Source organism: Lagopus leucura, unplaced genomic scaffold (assembly GCF_019238085.1).
Source record: "Lagopus leucura isolate 7727_CA_CO unplaced genomic scaffold, USGS_WTPT01 Super-Scaffold_100001, whole genome shotgun sequence".
Classification (NCBI taxonomy): domain Eukaryota; kingdom Metazoa; phylum Chordata; class Aves; order Galliformes; family Phasianidae; genus Lagopus; species Lagopus leucura.
This window is the reverse complement of record NW_024962262.1, coordinates 64,596,030-64,608,171: the sequence shown is the minus strand read 5'-3', so window position 1 is coordinate 64,608,171 and position 12,142 is coordinate 64,596,030. Positions and strand designations below refer to the sequence as shown.

At 34.0% G+C, this 12,142-nt stretch overlaps 1 protein-coding gene across 12 annotated transcripts in view; it reads left to right on the top strand.

Moving 5' to 3' along the window:
* The window catches only part of DMD (dystrophin), a 986,794-nt gene that overhangs the window by 691,547 nt on the left and 283,105 nt on the right, over positions 1–12,142 (top strand). For all 12 annotated transcript variants that reach the window (XM_042866635.1, XM_042866641.1, XM_042866633.1 and 9 more), the window contains one exon: positions 7,821–7,938. In XM_042866635.1, coding sequence (XP_042722569.1) covers positions 7,821–7,938 — 118 coding nt within the window. The remainder of the gene's footprint in view (positions 1–7,820; positions 7,939–12,142) is intronic.

Sequence of the window (12,142 nt, the reverse complement as noted above, 5' to 3'; positions counted from 1 at the left end):
AATGGCTCCAGTTATGTGCTCAAGTTTATGTTTAAACATTGCTCTCAGTCAGAAATTGGTGAAATATGTTTAAGTTGCATTATATGCGTGAGGGAAGGGAAGACAAGTAGGTCTGATGCTGATCTGAGGAAGCAGCACATGGAAAGGGAATTACCAGTAATGCAGGAGGAAGATTTGCTGCCTTTTTGTCTTGCTTTGTACATTTGCTAGTGACTAAGGGTATCCATCTAGGCAGTGAGTCGCCTGCTTTCAGCGTCTTTCTTGTCCTGTACTATTTAGAAACGTTCCTTACACCAGGCTGTTATGACTGGTGTTAGTCTACGCCTCTTCTTTTGACTTGACAGCACTGCTTGGAAAAGACACCCATGACCTGAGACAAGACAGAGCTGATCAAAGGAGTGTTTGGGTAGTCTTGCTAGCCATGTAATGACTAGGCATCATTCCACACAGCCTACCTGTGGCTGAGTTTCCTTCAGGAGTGTCTACTTTTCACCTGTTTTTTGTTCTACAGAATTACTTGGGGGATTCAACTCAGCCACAGCTCCTACTTAGTTACAAGTAGCAATCAGGTGTGCAGTGCTTAAATCTGTTTCTCAACACCTCCCCGCCCCCCAACCTCTTACATCATGAAGTGCAAATTATATGTTCTGAGTGCTAAATGTGTTATTTTCAAAAGACCAGGGTCTCTGTGAAACCACAGAGGTAGGTTGGCATTAATAATTCAGTAATTCCTGCTGGCAACAGAACTTTAGATCTCCCCTTTAAAATTAGTTGTAAAAGCAAGACTTTCCCAGACCAAACTTTTAATAACCCATTTTACTCTATGCCGCTGTTTTTTCAATTCCTCAATCTTAAGATCTTCTTGTATTGCAGTATCCACATTGTATACATTGCCTTACTTCCTACGCTGTTAAAGAAATCAGAATTTTTTAGTTTCTACTTTTACCTTCTGTATTATTGTTGGACTTGACTGTCTATATAGCTACTGAACAAAAAAGAGCAAATAAGAGCTGGAAGTAAAAGGTAAAACAAACTATCCTTAAACCAAAATTTGAAAACAACAACAAAAGAGAGAGAATCATAGCTCTGGGTTTGAAATCTTTCTGAATAAGTGAGAAAGGTTTAGACATCAGAACTGGGCTTTTTATTCTGTCTGGTTCTTATCTTTGGAGCGATAATGAGATATGAATGAAAATAAGGATCTAAGTTACTTGATCTGGCTTAAGGTTATTCCATAGTTTTTTATCAAATGTTGGTAAATAAGAACTGCTCAACACCTACTGCTCCCTTCTCTGAGTTCACAATAAAAAACAATTGATGTAACGGCTTTAGTTTTTTGTTTTTCAAAAGCAAACCCAAACAAACTAGATGAAATCCTCTTTCTTCATTTTACCTTACTCTTCAGAGAATATTTGCTATGATAAGGCACCAAAGGAAAACTTATTTGGGAAATGATGCTGTGCCAATGTGTTTGTTTTCAGCAATTTACTATTACTGAAGAAAACTTCAAGTAGAAGTAGTCAAAGATTTCCAGAGGCTCTACCATAAACTTAGGAATTACCTCTGTATTTCCTGAGAGTGAAATATTGATTCAGGCTAATCTTATCCCTGTAAAATTGGATAATCAGTTGGGGCATCATTAGTCAAGCTCTAAGCTTTTCTTTCCCACAAAAATATAGTAGCTATTTTCTTAAATTATATTTTAAAAAGAAGTTAAAAATACCTGCTAGTGTTGCCTATGTTCATAATGTAATGAAATGTCTGTTCAGGACTGTTGTGTGCCAGGTAAATATACTTTCTTTTAAAATGTGTGACAAAGTTAAGAACAATTTACTTTGATTTTTAAGTGCATCGACAAATATGGTTTTCACTGGATCAGTCTCGGATAAAAAGAATTGGTACTGTGACCATAATACAGAAAACAAACCCCATTAAATCTAAAATGAAAGCTGCAGCTTTGAGAAACAGAACAGCTGTTTTCCTTTTTCTTCGTATGTTTGTAAGCACAGTGAAAATATCCTTACTCTGAAAATGATTAGTTATATGAGAGAAATAAAACAGCCAATTTTACAGATAACATTCTGAAAATGGCTGTGTGCTGAGAAACTTCTGTTCTGCTGACTAATATAGAACCTGGGGAAGCTCTGTACCTTCTAAAATTGGTCCCATCAATGAAGTTATCCTCTGTGATTTAATGTAAGGACATCAGATATCCTGGAACAGTTTTGCCTAATTATTTAGATAACCAAGTATCAGATAAACTTGCTTTCTTTTACACAACATTCATACTTCATTGCAAACAGAAGTAATGTCAAGAAGTCGTCTTGTGTGGGGGAAAAACCTGTAATTTCATATACAGTTCAATTCTACTCAGTTTTACTCCTCGAGCTGTCATCCTTTTTCAGTTGTGAATTCTTTCGCTTCATTTATCACCATGTTCTTTTAGTTGGATGGATCTCATAGCTAAATATCTGAATGTTTAAATGTTGTCCCACTTGTTATATGTTCAGCTTTGTTCCTTCTTTTTTCATACTTTCAATTCATATTTTGTTTTAGTCAAGCATTCTTGCAACTTGTGAAATTGCAGATTCTTTCGACCAAGGTGAAAAAAATTGCATTCTTTCTGTAGTTCAAACTCATTTTTTCAGGGATAACATTATAAAGAAGAGTTACTTGCTAGCTTGGGAATATCATACAGTTTTGAGTGCCACAAATCACATAGAGAAGCTTTGCAAATATTTGGAAAGTTTTATCCCTTTTTAGATACTGTTTTTCTCCTGAAAAGGGATAGGTTCAAAGTGTCCTTCAGGAATGGAAGTTCAGTAATGGAAAGCTTCACTTGTCTCATTGAGCTCCTTTGATTACCTATTTCATCTTGAATTAGTATAAACTCATCTTCTTTCAGTTTTCTTATGTTTTTTTTTTTAAACCTTTTTTTTTTTTTTTTTTTTTTTTTTTTAACTTTGCCAACAAGTAAATGGGTGGTGTTAATGCTTCAGGTGCTTGTGAAGTGTCTGCAGAATTATTATCCACATCATTATCAAAAGTTAGCCTTCACTAAACTTCACAACTGGTTAGTTGCCTTTAGCATGCATTCAGTGGTAGATCTCTCTGTAAGAATCTAGTGCATTGCATCCTCAGGTCTCTGCAGCCTATTTTCATAGTTTGAAAATCTTCTCAGATGAAAGCTGAACTTTTGTTTGCTTCCATCTTTTTATTTCTGAGGCTAGGGCACATCCTGCTTTGCTAGACCTGCTTAGAGCTTGTTGCTGTTATTTTGCAACTTATGTCTATGCCTTTGTTTTCTCAAGTTGATACCCATGATGGTGGTTTGTGAAAATGGAAAAAAAAATTAAAAAAATCTCAATGGCAATCTCAATGGGCCTTGGCTGACTTGATGCTTCCCAGTTAAGGATTATTCCTGTACTTGAAAACCACTTGTGAACTTGACCCAAGCTGAATGTCCTTTTCCTTGCTGACTGTCCCATTTGTTGATGCAGTTTTAGAGCAGTATGGTTGATTTTCACAGGTGGTGAAAGTGAGCAAAAGAGAGGGTGAGAGTTCTCCTGTCTCCAGCCATCACTGTGGTCTAATATTGTTGGTCAAAGTGTGGAGATTTAATTACTCTTCTCTCTGTTTGGCTTGATTACTGAACATCAAAAGCATGTTGCACTTCTTACTGTCAGAACTTTGTGGTATGTACCAGAACTCTTAAGTTGTGCAAGTATAGTTCTTGGATATTTATAATGCCACCAACATATTTTCTTGATTTACTGTCACAAAAGGCATACAAAAAGTTGCACAACGCTTTTCATGTCTCTAGTGAGACTCCTGATACTCTGTCACTTGTGGCTTTCCCACAGCATCACTAATAGTGTTGATATATTCACAAAGCCAGTGGTAAGGGCTGTATAGGCAGTTTTTGAGTGGGCCTTAAGTGGGCATAAAAATAAATACTCATGGAAAACATAAGCTACAAAACTTACGCAGGCCATACTGCCCCATCTGTTAATGTTTTGATTTCGTGACAGGTACCAGTCAGCTAGCAATTCTGGTGAATAGTAGGTCTAGCTCTTCATATTTTCTTTAAATTATACATGTTTTGGAGGGAAAACACAAACCAGCTAATAGCCAAAACAAAAGTTGTCTTAAAAAAGGAAACTACACAACATGTAAGTACTTCAATTATTTCATAATTTTTAATTTTTATTAATTAATTTATATATAATTAAGTTTTTAATTGCAGAGAGTACATAATCCATCACTTTCTCTCATATTCCTATACTGCTTAGTGACAAGAAAGGAAATTCAAATTGTGCTTGGGTGGAATAACTTCAAAAGCCAATTTTGTTATGCAGATGAATTGTAGGTGTAGCACATCTACATTTCTGAAATTGTTAGCAAGCATTTTTTCCAAAGCTTTCTCTCTTTCTAGGTGTGTATATAACACATTATATTTAGAAAATGTTGTTTTTGGTGAAAGCTGTCACGGCTATACAGTTTGGTCAGGAAGTAATTGCTTCAATTTTTGTTTAAGCTTAAGATTTAGATTCTAAGATTTTTCAAAAGATGAGCAAACCATTTCCACAATGACTGTTCTGTGGAATTTTGCTTTTCCTAAAAATAGCATCACTAGTTTGCGGGGAGTGAATAGGATTTTAAGAAAAATGTATTTTACCTTTCTTCCATTCCTGTATTAATTGTTCAAGACTGCAATTACCTTAGTGGTCTACTAGTTCATCTCATTAAGCATGGATGGTAGTGATTATAATCAAAGCATCCCAAATACTTGAGAAGTTTTAGTCTTTGGTTATGTCTTATTTGGAAAATGGTGCTTCTAGCTTACTTAATTGAGAGGATCTGCCTAAATCTCTTTTTTGACCAAACATTTTTTTTTTTTTTTTTACTTACACACTAGTAGCTTTCTTAAGTCAGAAAAAAAAGAAGAGTGAATAGATATCCACTGTACTTACTGTCCTGTTTTATTTTACAATCTATGTATTATAAAGCTAGAGAATATTTAAATTATCAATCTCAAACTGTGCAGTTCTACCTAGAACTTGTCACACTTCCCTTCTTTCAGTTTTTCAGTTTAGCATTTTTTCAGTTGCTGATTTAAACAATTTAATCTATTTCTTAACCTCCATTTTGTGTAAAGAAATCATAAAAGTTAGAAACCTGAAAATTAGGTTTTTCTTTCAAGCAGCTGCTGTCCAAAAATGTGGAAAGATTGTTGAAAATGAATAGCATCACTTTCTGACAAACTGTAGACAGGTTTGATGACTGACTCTCATCGTTCCATTACTGCACTGTCTCCAAGCATGTTATGCTGGCATTCATAGTTATATGGAGGAAAAAGAAAAGCTCTTTGGTGTTTAATGATGCATTTTTACAACTAAATGATCCATTATCATCATTTATCTGTTAATCTACGTTTATTATTTAACATCAAATTATTGATTAAAATATGGTCTATAATATTTAGCAGTGTTCATTTTTGTGCGTTTTTTTGGAATATCAGGTAAATGAGAGTAAAGGGACATTATATGTACATGATCAGAGGTGTTTATAGAAGAAAAAATACTCATGTTGATGACTCCCTAAGTGTTTGTACTAGAGCTTGTGGTGTCCTGATGAGGACTGGATAGATCTGAATTTAACTCGTTTTGAAAAATCTTTCATAATAGCTTAGCTTTTTGTATAATCCATTTTTAAATTACACAGAACGGCATTTTTAACGTGCTAACATTTATTATCAGAGGCATCTGGTCTTTTACATCTGGAATGCATCCACCAGGGCGCTACTGTTAATGGGCTTTTCCTCCCATAGCTGTTGTAACAACTTCTAACAATTTCCAGTAGCTTTGAGATGAGGATCTACTTTTATAGCATTAAATATTTGTTTGAATTTCTGGAAGGTTTCATGAGTATCTTCATATATGTATTGCTGCTTAATTTTTTTTGCTGTTTTTGTTTTACAGTATCCCATCTAATCCTTCACAGTTTTTCCAGTTTTTCCCCTGAATTCAAGTGTAGTGATCTTTTATTGAGTGTTCATCAGAGAACAGCAGACACTTTCTTCTGTGTTGCAAGCACAGTATGTAATGCCTACTTGGAGACTCAGGCTGGAGCAGATAAATCATTATATTTAGTATACAAAATATGAAAAATGGGGGACTTTAGGGAACAATTTGGGAGTACTGTAGATGTAAGACCATAGAATAATGTAATTTGCTGGCCTTCTTCTAAACAGTTTCTAGGTAGGAAGAGAGAAAAAGGGAAATATTACTATGTAGGCCACGTAATTATCTGAGAATGTTGTACTTATTTTAATGCTCCTTCTGCACAGTCCATTTTGGTAATGTGTATAATGCAGATGTTGTTAGGCTGCAATGGGACTGCTGCTGCTATTGTAAAATTCATGTCACTCATTAACTTGTCTTCTTTGAAAATGGAGTTTTGAAGGCACATAGATATCTAGAAGTAGTAACTGCATCAGTAGATTTTATTTCTTTTTCGTGAATGCTTTCACTAAGGAATGACTTCTAATGAGAAATTTCTTCTATCCTTAATTACGCAAGCTGCTGCATTAACTTTCTGTATGTTATCCAATCAGTACAGAAGAAAAAATACCACCCAAACTTTTGGGTATGGGTTTAGAAACTAGATATAATAGATCTTCAATGAACATCTGTTACTGTGTAATCGCTCTGAGAAATAAAAATCCTTCACTTAGCTTTGTTGTGAGCTTCATAGTTGATATACCATACCTGCCATACTCTTGTATGTGTTCTGGTGACCCAGGATTATAGGCAGAAACATCATCTTGTCATAATTTGATAATAAACTTTGCTGCTTCCAACTCCTAATTCTGAGAAGGCTAATGAACATCCTTTCTGGAAGCTATGTGACAGGGACTTGAAGTTGCTACATTTAGTCAATGTCTTTTAAATACGTGCTTGGGTAATTCTTATCTGGGAAGCCATTTTACTGATTCCTTGTTTGCTGCTCCCTATTCTTTCAGTAAAAGTTAAACTATATATGTGTAAATTCCTTGTGCCTTACTTTTATTAGGTTTTTTTTTTTTTCCTGTGTCTTGAAGTGCTGCATTTCAGTATTTGTTACATCCTGAAGATTGTGATTCATTATTTCACCTTTTTCTCTTTGAGTAGCTCTAGATCCACTTCTCCTGTTATAGTCAGGTTGCCTGGGCACTGTGTATCTTGACTAATAGAAATTACTGTGACCTGTAATTACTTTTCTATTAGGTAAGGTTTAAAGACAGAAAAATCAACATTAACAGTCTTTTGCTGGCTTTAAACCAACAGATAGTAATTGAGTAATCTTAAAATATTAAGAAACAGTATTAATTAGATTTCATGAGTTTTTAGAGAAATCCTGCTTAATATGCTAATAATGTAAATTCTATCTTTTTGAAAAGAAAAAAAAATTGTAAAGTCTATGAGAATGTTATTCTTTCTGTGGGTTTGCAGAGGAAAAGTTTTATGGTCGTGCTCGCATAATTGGATGGCTTAAAAATTAAGAATGATTGCCATTTTATACTTAGTTTTATAGCTTTCATTTGTAATGATTATTACAAGATAAGTCTGATTTTACATACACACAAATATATATATGCTTTGTATGTATATGCTCATAGAAAAAGTAATCACCTAGACCAAATTCTTCATTTAATTTAAATAGCAAAAAACGATTCTGCTATATGTCAACCTGGCATAGAAAAAAGTTGCTAAATGTGGTCTTCTCAACAGCTCTACATGCTTTTTTCCTTGTTTATTTTTATATTTCTTTGCAACTAGGCAATACTACAAGATCTGGAGCAAAGACGTCCCCAGCTGGATGAACTAATAACTGCAGCACAAAATCTAAAAAACAAGACGAGCAATCAAGAAGCCAGAACAATAATCACTGACCGCAGTAAGTGATGATTCTGCTATCATATATTGTTTCAGGTTGTATGAAAGATATTGTAACGCTTTTTATGCATAGCATTTTGTAGACATGTTATGCATTTGATCTTAAAAGAAGGGTTCCATTAAGAAAGAGTTCTCACAGAGATTTTCTGTGAGTAGGGCAAATTTGTGTGAAGTTCAGTGATTACGGATTTTAAAACTTTCACCTACAATTTAATATTGATTATCTTCATAGTTGAAACATGTTGCAGAAAATATTGCAGAAAATTTAGAATGTGATCACCATAGGCAAAGAAATACCTTTATTCTTAAAAGAGGACAATGACAACATCAAACAAAACAAACGAGCAAACGAACAAACAAACAAAAAAGAATTCATAGACTATAGCTATGGATTTGTGAGAAGCTTTCAGTTCCGCACCTGTAGTACAGCAGCAGCCTCTTCTTTCATCACTCCTCAGAAGCCTGATAATGCACACTGGGTTTGTTAGTTCTTCAGTTGTGATTTTCCTTTTCAGAATTAACCAACTAGCTGTATGTAAAGTAAAAAAATTAATAGATGAAGTTTCAGAAAAAAGTTTGTGGAAGTATTGTTCTTACCCTTGGATATTTGCATCTCCTTGATTCCTTCAGCATTTGATGAAATGCACACTTCCAAGATGATGCTGTAAAAACAGCCATCTGTGGCAGATTGTTCTATATCTTTGGTTGTTAGTTTGGCTACTTAGGACTAAAATACAAGAAAATACCTTATGGTCATAGGGGTGCCCTGTAGAGCCTAGAGAAGACATAGCCAACTCACTGTGGATGCAAACTGTTCAGTATATCCTGTTCAGTATATACTCCTGGTCTGGAGACCAGGAAATTGCTCCATGAATCTGGTAACACTGAGGCTGTAGATATAGGCTAAATTTTTCCATTCCCATCATTTTAAATCAAATATTTTTTCCCCCCTTTTTTTCCTTTTTTTTTCCAGTTAGTTTATAACTTTCCATAATGTTTCAAAACCATATTGCACTTTAGGCTGCTTTGTTCGATATTGCTTTTATGTTACATAAGAAACTGTTCCTTTTTGACATGTAATTAATTTTAGAATCACATACTCAGTTGAATTCAGATGCAGTTTGTATATACACCTTAACTTTTCAGAGCCATTATATGTAGAACTCCCATCAGCATTTTAATACATGTTTTCATTTTTAATTCTGAGGCAAGTTGTCGGAAGATAAGAACTGTAGACTTTACATGAAATGCAAACATAATTCCTATAAGCTCTCATGAGAATTGTATGCATGAATAGATTTCTTTCTGTTTGAAAACTGCACTTTGCTTTAAGTGAAATTGCCTTCTAAGATAGACTAAATGCTTCATTCTCATATAGTAAAAAAGGAAAGCAAGCTATCAAACTGTAAATCATGAAGGAATGGAATATGTGGTAACCAAACTATATTACAGCTTCCAACTTTGGCTAGTGGTGTGGTGAATTTATTTTATGTAATGGTTTCTTAGATTTTATATATAAAAATTCTGCAAATTATTAGTTGGTTTTGAGCCTAAGGTACACAGGATTCATTTTTGCTGTGATGTAGCAGTTCATCTTCTCTGATTAAACTGGAAATATCCTTTACTGCAAATCTGCAATTTATGATACAGTAGAAAAAAGTCATCTCCCTTTATGGTTTTTCAGGTATGTGTCTTGCTTTTGTATACCATCTTCTATTGTTGTCCTGTTCTTAATGAAATAATTTAAAAATGAACAAATTTGAAATACATCTGAGTTTCTGAAATGGAGGAAAGTAAAGTGTGACCAGGAATAATTTTGATCCAGTCTTCTGAGGTGACAAACTATACTCATTACATTTTTGTCATACTTAATTTATATTTGTATGACTGTAGGTATTATACTCAATAGCTATTTGATGCTTTTGAATTTTAAAGAGACTGTGATATTTCCAGGAAGAAAAACAACAAACCAAACTTTACAATGTGGCACAAGCTTTTTTTTCTCAGAATAAGAATAGTCACATAAATTATTAATTTATTTAAAGAACATAATTTTTATATTTTCAGTTGTATGATGATTTTCCTGTATGTTGGATGAATAGATTTGGTTGAAGTTAGGCCTGCTAAATACACAGGATCCACTTGTTCCTGCTGCAGTGACTGCGGGTTTAATTCTCCCATGCCATGCCTTCACAGTGCCATGCTGTGTTGTCGGAATACTGGAGGACTCTCCTTATCCTCCAGTCAGGAGTCATATGCTCCCTCACATAGCTCCTCTGAGGCCTGCTGTATTGTGCACTTCTCCCCATTAGGGCAGATGGTCCTTCTTGCAGTTCTCAGCAGCCTGTAGCCTACTTGAAAGAAATTATGCATGTTTGCATGGAACTTCTTATGTACAAGTTTTAGGCCATTGCTCCTTGTCCTATTGCTACGTGTTACCGAGAAGAGATCCACCTCCCTTTGGATATTTATAAACATTAATCAGATCCCCTCTCAGTCTTCTTTTCTTCTGGCTTTCCTTATACGGGAGATGCTTTAGGCCCTTTATCATCTTTGTGGATCTCTTCTAGGAGATTGTTGTCTATTTCTGACCAATAACACTGAACAAATCAAGTTGTCTAACCAGTGTAACTGAATAAATGTAAATTCTGAATAAATCCCATTACAGGATGGATCAGGGTTTCATAAACTGGAATTAACATCCTGAGGATTCTGACTTCTGTGCTAACATTAGTAACTCTTAATTCAGACTGCTTGCGGAAAGACATCTATAAAACTCAGTAAAGTCTAACTTTGAATTAGTTTTGGAAACCATTATTGCCTTTTAAAAGAATTTATAAAAACTAAATATACATTTTACACAAAATCAAGCAAATAGAGAATCTTCCTGAAGAATTGCAAACGAGTGAGTCATCATGAAATTATTCTTAAACAGAATTATCATCACATAGGTTTAGTCTTTCTTTAGAAAATAAAAACAAATTAAAGAAACTCATAAAAGTAAATGATTTCCTCTGAAGTTTTTTCCCCTCACTCATACTTCTTCATATGTATGAAATTTCAGGAGATATACTACTTAAAAAGTACTTGGCAGTGGGAAGTAAAGCCTTTGTAATGTTTACGTAGTATTATATTAAAATTCCTGTTTATTCTATGTAAATCATAGTATACAGCATACACATTGGAGAATACCTAACAGTAATTACATTTAGTCTTGGGAAAAGTTCTGGGAGAATGTGAGATGCATCTCTGCTCTTTTAGTGTCCTTGATAAAGCATTCTTTTCTAACAGAACCATATGCCATATAATAACATCTTTCCCTACGTAATGCATCATTGCTCCAAAACACTTTGTTTTACTGCTGAGGAAAATGTTGTTTCTTAACCTGAATGAGTTTATAGACAACTTTGAATATAGTAATTACATTTGAAAATTCATTTTATTTTCCATCAGTTCCTGTGTATAGAATACAAAAAGCCAGTAATGAGTCAATATATGAACATACCAAGAGATTAAACAAACAAACAAACAAACAAAAAACAACAAAAAAAACCCCACCTTCAAGTCTTAGAATTAAGAAAGTAATTACAGAAGATATGTTAGATCTTGTTACATTCTGGAAATGTAAGAAACTTTAAATAGCAGGCCTTCCTACTGCTGTGTTCACACATATGCAAAGATAATGGTGAATAACCTTTTTTGTGGTTTTATTGTGCTTGCAATTTACATCTCAATTTTGTAATTTGGTTTCTAAGTGTGTAAGTGATAGAGAGGAGGTATGAAAATGAATATTTATAGAATTCTATGAGGAAATAATCTCTTACTGACCAAAGAATCTCCCTTTAAAGATTATAAGCCAGTTACATATAGCTTTTACAGTGATTATGTGAAATGTAGTGAAATCTTGAGATATCACTTGAGAGGTTAATTAAGTTCTATTACTTTAAATACATAAATAGTGGCATTAAAATTAAATGCAAGAATATCAATGAAGACTATTTTGATGAAGTATTACCCTACTGGGGCCAAAGTTATTCCATTTCACGTTTGTTTGGACCATTTTTTTGAAACCAAATCCAAAGTGGTATGAATAGTTTACAGATGAAGTCTTCTAGGGTAGTTTTTGTTTACTTGTTTTTGCTTTGTTTGTTTTTATGTTTTGTTGGTTTTGTTGTTGTTGTTGTTGAAAAAAAGCAATATTTTAT